The sequence below is a fragment of the Piliocolobus tephrosceles genome, chromosome 11 (assembly GCF_002776525.5).
Source record: "Piliocolobus tephrosceles isolate RC106 chromosome 11, ASM277652v3, whole genome shotgun sequence".
Classification (NCBI taxonomy): domain Eukaryota; kingdom Metazoa; phylum Chordata; class Mammalia; order Primates; family Cercopithecidae; genus Piliocolobus; species Piliocolobus tephrosceles.
In genome coordinates this window covers 51,937,898-51,953,638 of record NC_045444.1, presented here as the reverse complement: position 1 = coordinate 51,953,638, position 15,741 = coordinate 51,937,898, and the positions used below count along the sequence as shown (strand labels likewise).

Sequence of the window (15,741 nt, the reverse complement as noted above, 5' to 3'; positions counted from 1 at the left end):
TCCAACTGTGGACTGTCTTTATCTTTATATGTTCAAGTAAGCCAACCATGCATGGCTAATGAAGTGAACAGGACATAGTTCCAGTTATCTCAAATCTTAGAAGAGGTTAAAGCCCAGTCAGGACAGCAGTAACTATTTGATTGGTCATTAAGGTTGGTCACTGCAAACTATCCTGGCTAGCTTGGCCAGGAATCACTTGTCAGACCTAGAGGGTTAGATTTTATGTCCTCTCAGAGACAATTGCTTTTCCCCTCATCCTTGTTAAATGAGCTATCCTTTGTCTTTATAAGCACAGTCTACATCTTCTCGGTGTGTCACAGACTGAATAACTCATTAGGACATGGTGGTAATTAGCCTAATGTACTTTGATTAAGGCCATATTTGAGCCACTTTTAAAACTCATGGCACAGTTCCTGTATCAGTAAAGCACAATAATTAATAAATATGGGATGCTTAACTAAACTCAATACAGAAACCATTTGTGTTAAAATTTTTTCTTTAGAAATCACCTTTCAATTTAAGGAGAAAGCAAAATTTAAATCCTCTAGCTCGTGTTTCAAGACAAGAATTTATTTATGTTAACATCTCTTAGTCCTCTCTTTAAAATATCTGTATTCCTTTTATTTTAGGAATTTCATATGCAGAATAAATGGTAATTAAAATGTGCAGGATGACAAGATGGAGCAAACAGTGCTTGTACCACCAGGACCTGACAGCTTCAACTTCTTCACCAGAGAATCTCTTGCGGCTATTGAAAGACGCATTGCAGAAGAAAAGGCTAAGAATCCCAAACCAGACAAAAAAGATGACGACGAAAATGGCCCAAAGCCAAATAGTGACTTGGAAGCTGGAAAGAACCTTCCATTTATTTATGGAGACATTCCTCCAGAGATGGTGTCAGAGCCCCTGGAGGACCTGGACCCCTACTATATCAATAAGAAAGTGAGTGTATTTTATCGGGCGTATTTTGCTGCTAATTGCCTACTTCATTCCTTGGACTGTTGTAGCACCAACACATGCTGAATTAGCACAAAATCTTAAGTATCCTTCTGTTTAAGAAATGAAACACATTTGTGGGTGGTTTATGCATATACATGAGAAATGAATTGATTATATCATAACACACGGAACTGTCCCAAATGCACCATGACAAATAAAAAGAGGCCGGGTGCAGTGGCTCAAGCCTGTAATCCCAGCACTTTAAGGGGCTGAGGCAGGCGGATCATGAGGTCAGGAAATTCAGACCATCCTGGTCAACATGGTGAAACCCCTTCTCTACTAACATACAAAAACTTAGCTGGGCGTGGTGGCGCGCACCTGTAATCCCAGGCACTCCGGAGGCTGAGGCAGGGGAATCCCTTGTTGAACCCTGGAGGCAGAGGTTGCAGTGAGCCGAGGTGGCGCCACTACACTCCAGCCTGGAGACAGAACAAGACTCCATCAAAAAAAAAAGGAAAGAAAAGAAAAGAAAAAGAAAAGAGAAGAAGGAAGGAAGGAAGGAAGGGAGGGAGGGAGGGAGGGAGGGAAGAAGGAAATGGGCAACTAATTTAACAAATTGACAGATTGTCTCCACAGATTAGATTTACTATACAATTTTTTGTACGTTCTGTACTTGGAAATACTTGGAAATCTCAAAATCATGAGTTATAAAGACTACAGAAAATATGAGTACTAATTTTTCATGCAAACAAATTTGATGCCACAAGGGTTTGCAATTTCTTTGTCATGTTATAAACAACAAATCAATTAATTTCCTGAAGAAATTTTTTTACCTGTAAATTAACATTTTTACATAAACTAGAATTTTACAAGTTATTTAATATTTTGGTATTAATGTATTAATATTGGTAAGAATTAACAAAAATGTCATAACCTGAAGAACCTATAAACGATATTTGAATGCGTGCTTTTTTTATATCCATGCTTGAAATGAATACCTTATGTTAAGCATCCAACCATTCATTATGACTGTCGTTTCAGCAAACCAAAAGAAAAACATAAAAAGTTTTAAAAAGATTATTGCATTGATTTTAAATTAAATGTATGACGTTAGGTGATTCGTAATATTTTCTTCTTTTTCACCTGACACAATGCATTTGTGAATCTTAGTGGAAAGACAGGGCACAAAGATTGTAATTAAATAAATTTTTTGTTGAACCTGGACCTTAAAATGCACCCTAAACTTTTAGGGCCTCTGTTTCTGGCCCAGTTCTGTGTGAAGTTAGTCCTTGTCAAATGCATGCAAAAGTTTGGCATTTGTAATATGTAAATTTGAGGCAGTTTTATAAATCACTTCTGATAGACAGCTACAGTTTCAGAGGCAAGAGCTTCACAAAAGGTTGACTAGACTTAGGTTCAGATTTTTTTTTTAACTTTTCAGGATATAATCAGTTTAAGTATAACATATTTTCCCTTTTTAAAAACTGGTCTATTCATTTCACAGTAGAGGAAGGAATGGATCATTTTCCATGTATTTCATTTTCTTCTAACTTTGCTTTTGAACACCATATTGTCAAATCTTATTTGGTAAGAGATTATTAATCTCATAACTGCCATTTAAGTTATGAGAAAAGTTGTACTTTATTATTTAATCAGCTCTTTGGAAATTAATATATCTGAAAAGCCAAAGTCCAAATTAAGCAAACTACGAGGACTTTATTTGCATAAGAAAAGTAAAAATGCAGATAATCCAATTGCTTAAACATTTTAATTCATTTAAAATGACTTCAGTATTGAAGTGAAGACTCTGGTGTGTTCCAGGCAGAAATTCATTCACAGCATAGAGTGTGCTACTGTGTTTATAGCCATTGGATACTTCCAGTTTATTCAAAGGCTGCTCTTGGGATGTGTCAGTGGTCTCCATCCTCAACAGACCTTTCGCTACCCGTGGACACCCCGTCCTCACCTCTTTGGTGGCAATCACCATCTAAAAATTATTAAAGCCACCCAGCATCTATCCCTTAATCAAACAGGGAAGAAATTTAGTATCTCTGATTCTAGGCTGGGTCTTTATTTGTAAAACAAAAAATGAATGTTTTGAGAAAGACCAAATTAATGCATGTTGACAAAGGTAGACATTCTTCATCTGGAAACCAGAACGTCCAATCCATCTTCTTTTTTTAATTAAAGAACTTTCAGACTGATAAAAGTGATTGTCTTGAGGGGATGTCCCCAAATAAAATGGTCCATAAATGGTCTATAATGAATTGTATATAGCAAAGGATATAAAGACAGATGTAAATCAAAATCGTGCAAACATTTTCAAAATACTCAAAAGAAACATCTTAAAACTGAGGGTGAAAGGCCAACTCTGATGAAGTGACAGCCAGATTCTTGTGTTGAGGAAACCCTTATAAACTTTATTAGGCTCACGTCTAAACTTGCTCTTAACATCTTCTGTCCTTATCTTCAAATGCACATGGTATGAGGAAAGAAAAGCATTTTGGCATTTTGGAACAAATCACAGTGTGCAAGTAGAACAACCTGATAAGAGAAATATTGTTATCAGGAAAGAGTTTTCCCCAAGGTAAGGTATATTCATGGCTTTTACATTGAGCTGACACCAAGCACATCTTCAAATATAAGTTATTCAACAGCAATGCACATAAAGCTTTTTGCAGGGCTGAAATCCTTAAAAACTAACATGGTGTGCTTAGAACACATGATGGAGTTGTGTTTGAAATTTCCTTTTTTGTGTTTTTATGTCTTAGGACTTTTATAAGTTGCCTGTACGCTTTTTTCTGTCTTTAATTTTCTTTTCTAATTGGATTATTTCAGTATTGAAGAATATTCTTAAACTGAATTAATTTGCTCTGACTAAAGTTGGAATGCTTAGCAAAATCTGAACCTTTTTAAAAAATGAGTATTTCTTTCAATATTCAAAGACTGATTTTATTTTAGTGACTGGGTTACCAGAGATTGGCTGGGTGATCTTCATTAAAACAATGCAGTACATATATACAGTATCCTTGACACAGTTAAATGGTCAAATAGTGGAAATGTCACCAGAGAAAATGTTTATTAGGATGAGATTTTCCACTAATGCTAATATTGGCAGTGTGGATTAGGTTTGCCTGAGTAAAATGGTATATGCAGTTAGCCTAGTGATTTCCCTAAAGTTGGACTCTAGTACAATAGTTAATGTGTCTTTGCATCAGTATACAAAGACTCTGGTTTTTTTTCTCAACTATATAGAATAAACAAAACAAGCCAACTGTAAAAATATTTATAGAATCAATTCCTTATGTTATATTTTACATTAAAGTTCAGTAGTGTACATGCAAAAGAATTTTTGTGAATAAAAACAACACAACCACCACACCGAAGCTCTCTGTAATCTTTTACAAAGGCAATGTCAATGAGCTTATAAAAATGTCACTGCTGAGGGTGTATTTTCCAATGGCATTTGCCACATATTTTTATCCTCTTTGTCCCAGTTTAAGATGTGCAAATTATATAATGTTCAAATATTCTACTAAAATTGTTGAAGTAGTTTAATCCATGTTCAGTAATATCGTAGTAGTAACTAAAGAAATAGTAGCAACCATCTCATGAACATTCCTGATGCATAGAAGCATTAGAAGGTTTTTAGATCCTCAGATGTTTTAAGCCTTCATAATTCCAGGTTAAAAACTCGGGGGAAAAAATGCTATCATAATACAGTGACAGTATTTTTCATATCATGTTAGCTCTGACTTAGTGGTCTTTAGAACATGATTCCAGATTGGGTTCCCTTTATTTGTTTATTTACTTTAGCTGTGTAGCAAGGCACATTTTAACTTGTGAACACACCTTTTTTTTCCCTCATGGAACTTTTTTTCACAGTTTCCTTTCATAGCTTAGGCTGATTTTGTACCATTTGGCTCTACATTCAAATTCTTTACCCACTCTTTATTACAGAAAATGTCTTTCTTCTCATGTTCTTGTTAAAATTACAGATGACTCATTATTATCATGGAAGAAAATATCATTTTAACAATGTGACAGTTTACTGGAAATAGAATGAGATATTTTAGATCTGTAGTAAAAATGGATGTTTGTTAATTATGAAGTGCAGAAATGCATTCATTTTTAAAAAGTCTTATGGATCATTTCAAAGTAACTTATTCTCTCTTTCTGTCAGCTGTTCTAAAAAGATGCACACTCTCTTTTCGTTGGGATGCATGAGAAGTCATGTATGAGTTTGTGATTTCAAATTCATGTTTGGTGTATCACTGCCACAGGAGTTTTTAGTTGTTAAACTGGGTGGAGAGAGTTTGTTTTGTTTTTAATTGAGATTATGGAGTTTTCCTTGCAAAAGTAATTAATGGGAAATCAGGAAAGTGGATGATTATTAAAAACTTATAATTCCATGAATTATCATATGGGCAGTCCCCAGTGTGTAGTTGTTCTTTACTTATCATCAGCTCCTTTAAAACTTCAAGTCACCCAGACTCTCCCTTACATCCATGACCCTGTAGTTGACTTCCCAATCTTTCTCCTCCCTATGCACTGTTTCTTCCTTGTGCTTCTTTTTCCTTTGTCACCTCCCTGTCTCTGTCTCAGAAACAGTCCCAAGATGGTGATGTTGATAAATAAAATGATGGTTGGCATTTTTAGAGTATCTGCCATATCAATAGGAGATCCTTCAATTGAAAGTGACCAAAACCCAACAGAAACAACTTTTGGGGAAAAATAAAGGAAATGTGTCTAGCGAATCTGGTTTTAATATCAAAATACCCAGTTCCTGAAAACGATATCATGAGGGTAGTCCTTTTCCATGGTTACCTCTGCTTTCAACTATGCTGGCTTCATTTACAGGCTGGCTCTTCCATAAATGGCAGAAATAGCCACCAGTGGTGCTAAACTAACATCCTACAGCCTTGTAACTACTATCTTCTGCTCACTAAACAAGAAAGAGAAAAGAAAAAAGGCTCACATTTTCTTCAAAAGCTCTAGCAGTTGTCCTAGAATTGATTCTAGTTAGGTCACATGGCCTCCTCTGAAACACGCACTTTGGGCAGTGGTATGTGATGGTCTCCTTGGTATGGGGATGGTCTCTGTCACATACTAACCTGTGTTGCCAAGGGGTGGGTCAGCTCCACCAAGCAACATGGGAAGACAGTGGGGCAGAGGTTTACTCCAAAAGGAAGAGAAGAGGAACTGTTAGAAAAGGTGTCCTAAGCGGACAAAGAAAAAAAAAAAAGCTATGTACTCTACATGCTATATATAATATCAGTACAATTACTGTTCTTTTTAAATCCACAGATTCTTTCAAGATAGCTCTTGTCTTTATTTAAAAATAATGAAACTGAGGTTAAATAACTTGCCTAAGATCACAAGACTATTAAGTAACAGAGACTAGTTTTAAAACTAGACCAATGAGTTTCCATGGCCCATTGTCATGCTGGTTTGGATTTGCAGTCATAGCACTAATAACAGCAGTGGAAAAAAGAGAAGTCAGTGATAGAATCTAAATAAGCCTATAGCTGTTCTTCCCGTTTCCTACTCATGCCATTTTGCAAGATGTGATTCTTGTCTCCTAGGCTGGCAGTATTTCCCAGACCCTTACTGGTCATTTCACCACTTGGTCATTTCCTGCCCTTGTAAAAACTAAAATCTTAGACACTCAGTAATCTAGATTAGCTTCTAAACTAATTAGAATTTTTTTCACACTAAATTCCAGTAGGGTGATAAGCATCTATTTTCAAAAAGCATCAGTTCAGGAAATTTAAATTGCGTGCCTCTATAAGGAAATGGCATTTAAATTGGGATCTGAAGGTTAAAAAGGAGGAGGGAGAGGAGAATCTTCCAAGGAAAGAGAACAGCATAGAATAAGACATATAATCAAGCTGACCTGTAATAGGTAAGAAGAGAATAAGGTGAGGTTGGGGAGGTAGACCTGGGGCTACATAAAGGGGATCTTTCAGTACATCTTAAAGAGCTTGAAGGTTATCTTCAAAGCAAAATGAATTCCCAACAAGTATTTGGGTACAGGAGTAACATAGTCTACTTTACAGTGTTAAAAATCGCTCAACTTTTCTATGGAGAAATTTAGGAGTTTTATGCTTGATCTAGCATTTTGACCATGGAGATGGAGAATAATGGATAGAATCGGAATTGGTTTTGGAGGTGTTTAGGTGTCAGACAGAAGGAAGTTGATGGCCTCATTTTCTTAGGTAGGAAGTTTGAGAAGAAAGATATTGAACCTGAAAATTCCAATACTAAAATTGGCCATACTTGGAGAAACAGAAATGTTCTTATATGTGTATATTTAAGAGTTAGAATACAGAGATACATTTTAAATATTTTAATCCTTATATTTTTATTGACACTTTGGAATTCACTAAGGGCATTGACATGTTTTATTTCACTTCATCCTCAAAACAGTCCTGAGATTAGTATTAGTATAATCTTCTCCATTGAGATGGAGAAATTGAGGGGAATAGTTTGCTCATAGTCCTCACACAGCAAGCTTGTAATCAAACTGGGCTCAAATGTGTTCTTTCCAGTCAAAGAAAAATTGACTGACCATATAATAGCGTAGCAGATCCATGGTATGTACATTCTGATGGGATAGTGCTGAAAAATGTTTCAGCTCCAGATTTTATTCTTTTTCCTTATGGTTATAGTTTCTTCTCTGCTGGAGAAGAGGTTGAGGGCTCTGCAGCCTTGGCTGACAAAAGCCTAGTTAGGCACTTTCTAGCGAGGCACCTTCTGCAGAGTTATCTTCTCCACTGGCCCCAATCCTCCCCCATCCCACCCAGTTAAAGCTTAGGAACAAGCAATTTTACAGATTCTTCTCTAGGTACAAATTCTTCTCTTTTGTGTGAGCTTATGGCAACACTGTTTAAAAACTGACTATGAGGCATGGAGTTCACAGACATGTTTTGTTAAACTAAGAAAATTACTTATAATTTTGAATTATTTTCTAGCATTTATAGATCAGAAAATCTTTCACACACACACACACAAAATTATACATCTAAGGATTTCTTTTGAAATATCAGTCCAGGCATCACTGACTTATATGCCTGAAACTGGCAGGTACCTACTGTCACCTAGCCTCTGTGGGCATTTTAGTTTGTCATCTGTGGCTTAAGGACCACATCTGTCATTAGGTGAAGGCTATATATTAAAGCTTGGTGGCACACAGGTAGGCAGTGACACAGATTGTGGTTTAGTCTGATTATCCCTGGTTGAAAGGAAAAAATTGAATGAGACTAGGAGATGAAAAAATATTAAATATGGCATACTCTTTTCAGAGTCAGGTAGAAAGCCTGCAAGAAAACTTTTCATCCCCCAGTGAGCCAGAAAAGGAAGAAAATCTTGGCTTGAACTCACAGGCTATAATAAATGTTAAGGGAAGTAGGTGAGACCATTTAATGTCCTTGGGAAAAAAATTATATACCATGGAATTGGCCCAGCATAAGAAATGTCCCCAGAGGTATGTATTACACTAATGGAATCTCCTGACCATCTATGCTGCTCTTCACACCCAAAACTTTGAAGCATCTCTCCTCTTGCAACATGGCTCTAACTCTGCCCCTTCATGCTGGAACCTCTTCCCAAGCCAGCAGCTTAGAGCTATGAAAAAGTTAATAGCACTTCTGGGTAGGAGCTAGAGCCAGATAATTTTTCTGGTCTGACTTCCAGGGCTATTTCAAGGAAAGAAATTATCTTTTTCAGAGTAAAACTTTTTTACACATAGTGATAAAGTTTTGCAGTGCCATTAATTCAGAATTGTACTTCATTAACAGTTTGATAGACTTGTGGATCTAGAAATATATGTGGATCTGCAAGAATATTCACAGATACACATATATTCACACATATATATTCACATTTCCAAACAATTGACTTCCAAATGCATTTTTGGAGCACAGCTCATGTACAAGTTGGAAATTGCCTATTTTAAACTTTGAAGCTAAAGGATAAATTTAACCAACCAGTAGTACATTCTACATTTTGTGTGTTGTTCATCATCATAGCTCACCTTCCTGTGTTATTTCTTGTCTTTGCCAGTGGATTTACTTGAAGAGTAGGAAAGTGCAATAAATTTGGAGTCAGTCCTGTTAATTGGCAATGTTTCAATAATGTTTAGATGAAACGCAAAGTTACAGCTTATGTTTAAACTATGTACTTTGAAGAATATGGTGCCCAGATTGAAACAAAAGTTAAGGTAATGGCTATATTTAAATGAAAAAAAGAAACTGGAAAACCATGGCTTGTTAAATTCAATGTCCATCATGGGAAAAGATCGTAAACAAATCACTTTCTCTAAGCCCAGAAACAAGACAAGATTGCTAGATAATAACAAATATAGTTTCATAAATAGCAATTTCTACCAAATCATTATAACATAATCATTTTCTTAGTAACTATTCAGTTAGATCAAGGGGCAAGATTTCAATCCACATGTACAACATAATCATTGATATTTGGGCAATGGCTTGTGATTTTTTATAACCATTAGGTAACAAAAACAGATTAACAGCCCTGCTATGACAGAATCATCTGGATTACTTATTTAAAGTATAAAAACTAGGTATCAAAATCTGACCGACTAAATTGGAATCACTTCAAGTCTGTGAGCTAAGTACATTTATTCTGTTTTCAAGTGAGGTAACTGAGTCACAGAATGTTAAGAAACCTGTTGAGGATCACACTGCTAGAAGGCAGCAAAGTTAGCTTTTGAACCAGAAATCTAATTTCAGAGTTTGCACTCTTAACATAACAAATCACACTTATATTTTTGTAATGTTGCTTCCCAGATTATTAAACTGTTAATTACCAGAGTTGTTACCAATTTTTCTATATAACTTACTTCTTGCTTTTTCTTTAAAACCAGAAATTATTTTTACATGGCAAGGATTGCTGAAGAAGGTATGAGCTTGCTGAACAATGGATGGTTTAAGTTTAGGTCTGTGCTGCCCAATACAGCGGAGATTAATTAGCCTTGTGTAGCTACTGAGTACTTGAAATATGTAAGTGTCACTCCAGATTTCAAAGACCTAAGAGATAGTATAAAAATATACATAATATCTCAAAAATTTTTTATATCAATTTCATTCCCAAATGATAATAATTCAGATATGTTGGGTTAAAATTCATTTCACCTGCTTTGTTTTTCTTTTCATGTGGCTCTCAGAAAATTTAAAATCATACCTGTAGCTCAGATTTGTAGCTTACATTATATTTCTGTTGGAAAGTGCTGGTCAAGGTAAACTTTCATCAATTCTTCTATATTCTATTAAAACAAATAGTTGAGAATCTCCTAGTTTATAAATGTCTTGGTGTCATAACCTATGTATCTTTGTTTTCTCTTTAGACTGTAGCACAGGGCATTGCAAATATTGTACTAAACAGTTAATACATGTATTTTTAATTGAAATCAATTGAAATTAACAATTGGACCTAAACTAGGTCCCTGCTCATTTCCGGATGTCTGCAATGCTCATACATAATTACCAACTTATTGTATATATGCTCAATAACGTTGGTACCTGTATATAAAGACATAAGTGACAAGGTACAACAATCCCTATTGTATGAATGTTACATTCCTGCAAATAAGTCCATAAAGTGATTTTTCATATATAAAATCTAGTTGCTACCTCAGTCACAATGCCATACTTCAAAATTTGTTTTGAAACAGAAAATTATCCACGTGTTAAAATGATGCTATTAATTTCGAACAATTCTATTTATTTGTAGGACTGCAATTAAAGCATTTGTTTTGGCCCTATAACAAATGAACGGAAGGACAAATATTAAGAATAATCATAGGTGTGCCTGAATTGTACTAAACCACAAAGTCTTGCCACTTGTAAGTGGAGCCAGTCATGTCAATGTTCCTATGAACCTTGGGTGGTAAAGAGAGGTTTGTTTCCAGCTAGATACTACTGTATAAACCTTTTCTCCTCCACCATCAACTTTGGACTGTTTCTTTTTTATTCAAATGACTTAATGGAATAAAAATTTTCCTGATAAGTTGTATTAATGAGATCTTTGTTGAACTAATTAGATTTAAAGGATGCTAAGATACTTCACTATAATAAGCTAACCAATACATTCTTTTAAAAAGTTTTTAAAAAGTCACCCAATTTAATAGTTCATAAATCTTGATTAGCTTAAAGCTACATAATATTTGTTTATACAGTTTAAGGTACAGCAATATCTTAGCTAGTCTTTGAACTCTTCCCTCTTGGAGCCCTTTCTTATATGTATAGCAGGGAAGGCAAATATCTATATATTTGAAAACTCTAGAGCTACTTAAGTATTTGTTGTAAGTAAACAATATTTCCTTCAGACTCTTCCCTCCCTTCAAATATCGTCAATACCACTAGTGCGAGAAAGTTGTATCTGAGAGTCCTTGGAAACAAGTATCCTTTTATTAATTCTTAACACTTATAAACTGAATGATTGGCTTCTTGGCTGTAGAAGCAATTACAAGGAGATAAGATACAGACAGTTGAGGAAATAGACTTAAGACCAATTACAAATAATAAAAGTGACATTCCAGATGGAACTACTCTGACATGAAAGTGCTATCATATTTAAAGTTACACATATTGGGTTGCTATACATGTCTGGGTACTTTTGCTTTATTGGAAGGCTTTTAAAATCCATCAACACCTTAAAGCTACATTTATGAAGTTTGCACATAAGCATGTATGTTTCAATCTGAGAAAAGTGGAGTTCTCACAGAAGAAATCCTATGAAAAATGGTCCTTTACTGTTGGCCTTATTGCTAGCTTCCTGGGTAGCAAGGATGTCTTGCACAACAGTATGTCTTATGAAAAATTAAAGCAAAACAAATACTGTTGTCAGTAAAACCTTACTAATTCCATTTATAAATTCAACTTGCAAGTGTTTTCCATTGCATTTATAAATCTTGTTACAAAATAATCTTCCACACATTCTTTAAATTTTATAAATGAATAAAGTGAATACACTGTGAAATCAGTAAATGTTTTCATCTAAGGCTTGAACAATTGATAATTATGCCCATTTGTTTTTAACTTTTGTGTCAAAGTATTTTATCTATGTCAAAGGACTTTTGATTTAGAATCACATATAAGCATTGGGAGTGCTTTGGTTTCATTAAACTCACCCTTGCTAAGTTTCTGCCTCCTTTTCTTATTTTTTAAATTGACACATAATAATGGTACATATTTATGAGGCATATAGTGGTTTCAATACATATGATGTATAGTGATCAGATCAGATCAGAGTAATTAGCATATCCATCATCTCAAACATTTGTCATTTTTTGTGTTGGGAACATTCAATATCTTCCTTCTAGCTATTTGAAACTATATAATAAATTATTGTTAACTACAGTCATCCTACAGTGGTGTGGAAAGCTAGAATGTATTCCTCCTATCTAGCTGTAATTTTATGTCCTTTCACAGATTTATCTGTGTCCCCACCTTTCCCCTATTTTTGTCTAGAATCCTCCGCTCTTTTTACTTCTAGGCCGACTCCCTTTTTGGACCCTTTTGTGTTTGGTTTCTGAATCTTGCCTCTTTTACTTTTTAGTACTCAGGGCAGAAATACTCCCCCTCCCTTCTTTTAGATCTCTAGCTTTTCTTTTTACTTTTCCACTCCTTGTCTGTCTTTTTTGTTTTGGTCATCTATTACCTCTGGTCATGGTTTGGGCTGAACAGTGGCCGAGGAGCCATCATCACAGGTGTTTTCTTCTAAGTACGGTCTTGTCTCCTTAGGATGAACCTGGTTATTTTCCTTATCCATGGTGGTACAAACAGTACCATCTTGATTATCCTCACACTCCAGCCCATGATTTACGCCATCTATGGATTGTCATTTCTTTCTCATGATCTCTTTGTATCACTAGTATTTGTTTCAAAATTAGCTTTAAAAATGAAGACATTCTTATTTTTAAAAATATATATTCTGTGTTATATTTTTACTGGTTCTCCTACCTGAGCCCCTAATATTTCTTTTTCTTTTTTTCTTTTTTTTCAGATAGAGTTTCATTCTCATCACCCAGGCTGGAGTGCAGTGGTGCGATCTTGGCTCACTGCAACCTCTGCCTCCTGGGTTCAAGCGATTCTCCTGTTCTCCTGCCTCAGCCTCTCAAGTAGCTGGGATTACAGGCACCCGCCACCAGGCCCAGCTAATATTTTTTTGTGTTTTTAGTAGAGACGGGATTTCACCATGTTGGCCAAGCTGGTCTCAAACTCCTGACCTCAGGTGATCTGCCCACTTTGGCCTCCCAAAGTGTTGGGATTACAGGCGTGAGCCACTGCGCCCGGCTGTCTCAGCCCCTAATATTTCTATCAGATTTTACTCAGCATATTTTGGGGGAAAGGAAGTATATGCAGTGCGTTTGAAAGGTGAATCGTATTTAGTCCTGAGCTAGCTCACTTTGGACCTTTCTGTGTCCTTACGTGCTCATATTCCCCACAGCAAAGGCATTTGCATTGCACAAGTCTGTTCAGGTTTACGATGATCTCACAATGTCATTCAGGGACAGAATCCCTGAATGAATCAGAGAAAAAGCGGGCTAAGTATTGTTGACACAGGTGATTGTTCTTCTAGTAAGAACAGGTGAAATTCTCCCTTCCTTCAAATGGACTTTGTGGTAAAGTTCTATCTGTTTTCTGGACTCATACTCCTTCAAAGATGATAGAGGGAATGCAGGCAGAGTTGAGACTTGGAGCAGTGCTTCTCAAACTTTGTTGAGGAGATGAGGTCCCTATTCTTCTATAAAATGAAGTAAAAATTAATTTCTAGAAAACTGAAATGAAAAACAGGCCCACAACAACATCCCCTTACTTTTTTATTATTAAACAGACATAACATTAATTGGTCAAATTGCCTTACAAATTTCTAAACATGGACTCTCCATATCTCTACTTAACCAGTACTAGTTGGGGGACCATACTTTCACAGCCAGTTTAGGACACTTCTACCCATACCAGATAGAAAGTGCTTAATTTTAAAAAACCAGCTCCATAAATATTTAGCAGGTAGAGGAGTGGGAGGGTGGGTTTGCTTTACCTGAATTTAGAAAATCCTGCAAGTATAGGGGAAATGGTTAATGAGCTAAGACTATAGACAATTAACTATTATCAAAGATTCTTAGTAGAAAACACACATAAAGCTAATGCTTGCTATATCATAACATGATCTGTGCACATATGCATCCTAAGGCTTAAAAAAGAGAGCTTTTGAAGAATGGGTGAATTTAAAATGAAGATGCTTAAAATTTCCTTCCACAAATATCTTCTTCACAGAGAGAGAGGCTTTCTCCCTGGCTCTGTCTATATAAGTAAGCACCTTGGGAAACACTGAGCCGGAGTTCTTTTCACACTCTTGCATGTTGCTTCTTTAATGTTTTATCTGCCCACTGCCAATTGATCTCAAATAAGTCTAATTTTTGGAAGGAATTTCATTCACATTCATGGATCCTGGATTCTTTAGGAGCTTTGAACTTTTCCTCTGTGATAAGAAAGCACCACATAAGATAGGAAGTCAATTGGGATTAGAATTCAATATGTCGGCTACCTCAGAAATCCCAGTACAGAATTTAGCACTCCTGGTCAACGGATGCTCTCCAGGGAACCTGGCCTCCGGAAATCAATTATTGGATTACATCCATCTAACCCAAGAGTGGGTTTGATGATGACTGTTTTTATTTTCTATTATGGAGAGAGTGATAATGTTTATTTTATGAGGATAGATGGTAAAAACAATCTTTATTTCAAAAATAGTATCAGTTCCATTGAATGATTTTGCACTCCACAGGATTAATTTTCAAGATATTTGAATTGGGAAAGCTGAAATCACTATAAAAAGAATGTAGTGCCTTAAGTTTTTTGGAACGAAATGAAATGTGCACCCATTTAAGACTTTCATTTAACTCAGACACTTAAAATATCAAGAAAATAAATGACTTATTTTGGCTAATTGTCTTATGTACAATAACCTTGAGGGTAAGTATCAGGTAAAAGGTAAGTGGTATCATTGGATTTCCTCTCTAATTAAGAAGAGATCCAGTGACAGTTTGTTTTCATGGTGCACATTAGAAATTGTGATTGTGCTGCTTTCTCATTTAACTTTAGAATAATTTACTATGACAAGTAACAGAAAGTAGATAACAGAGTTTAAGTGGTTTATACTTTCATACTTGTATGTTGTGTTCCTGTCTTACAGACTTTTATAGTATTGAATAAAGGGAAGGCCATCTTCCGGTTCAGTGCCACCTCTGCCCTGTACATTTTAACTCCCTTCAATCCTCTTAGGAAAATAGCTATTAAGATTTTGGTACATTCATATCCTTTTTCAAGTGATTAATATTAACTATTTGTACATAATCTGTAAGCACTTTGTAGCTAAATATCAAATTAAGTTGGGAAATGTCCATATTCTATAGTTTTCATCACTCTCATTTTGCATCTTTGTCATATAAGCCTCATTCTTAAAGTTCATTAATCACATACACATTACTGAAACATTCAGTCTTTAACATTTTATATATTATGTATAAACATGTATTTACGTACTTCTGTTATCTGTCTAAAAACACTTATATGTATTGAATCCTACAAATCTAAAGTAAGATAACCATATTTACCTTTACCATCTTTATGCAAAGTTTGTGATGGTGTAGAATTTGCAGTGAGCAATGATATAATAACAGAAAAATCTACTTCCACACCCAAGTTTATCCATAGTTATGATATAAAACACTTCAGTGTATCTTAGAATAAATCTTTAAGTATATTTTCTGTA

The 15,741-nt window shown here is 35.3% G+C and overlaps 1 protein-coding gene across 8 annotated transcripts in view; it reads left to right on the top strand.

Moving 5' to 3' along the window:
- The first annotated feature begins 678 nt into the window (after positions 1 to 678).
- SCN1A (sodium voltage-gated channel alpha subunit 1) overlaps positions 679 to 15,741 on the top strand; it is an 81,532-nt gene continuing 66,469 nt past the window's right edge. For all 8 annotated transcript variants that reach the window (XM_031936565.1, XM_023188155.2, XM_026454143.1 and 5 more), the window contains exons 1-2: positions 679 to 942; positions 15,163 to 15,281. In XM_031936565.1, coding sequence (XP_031792425.1) covers positions 679 to 942; positions 15,163 to 15,281 — 383 coding nt within the window. The remainder of the gene's footprint in view (positions 943 to 15,162; positions 15,282 to 15,741) is intronic.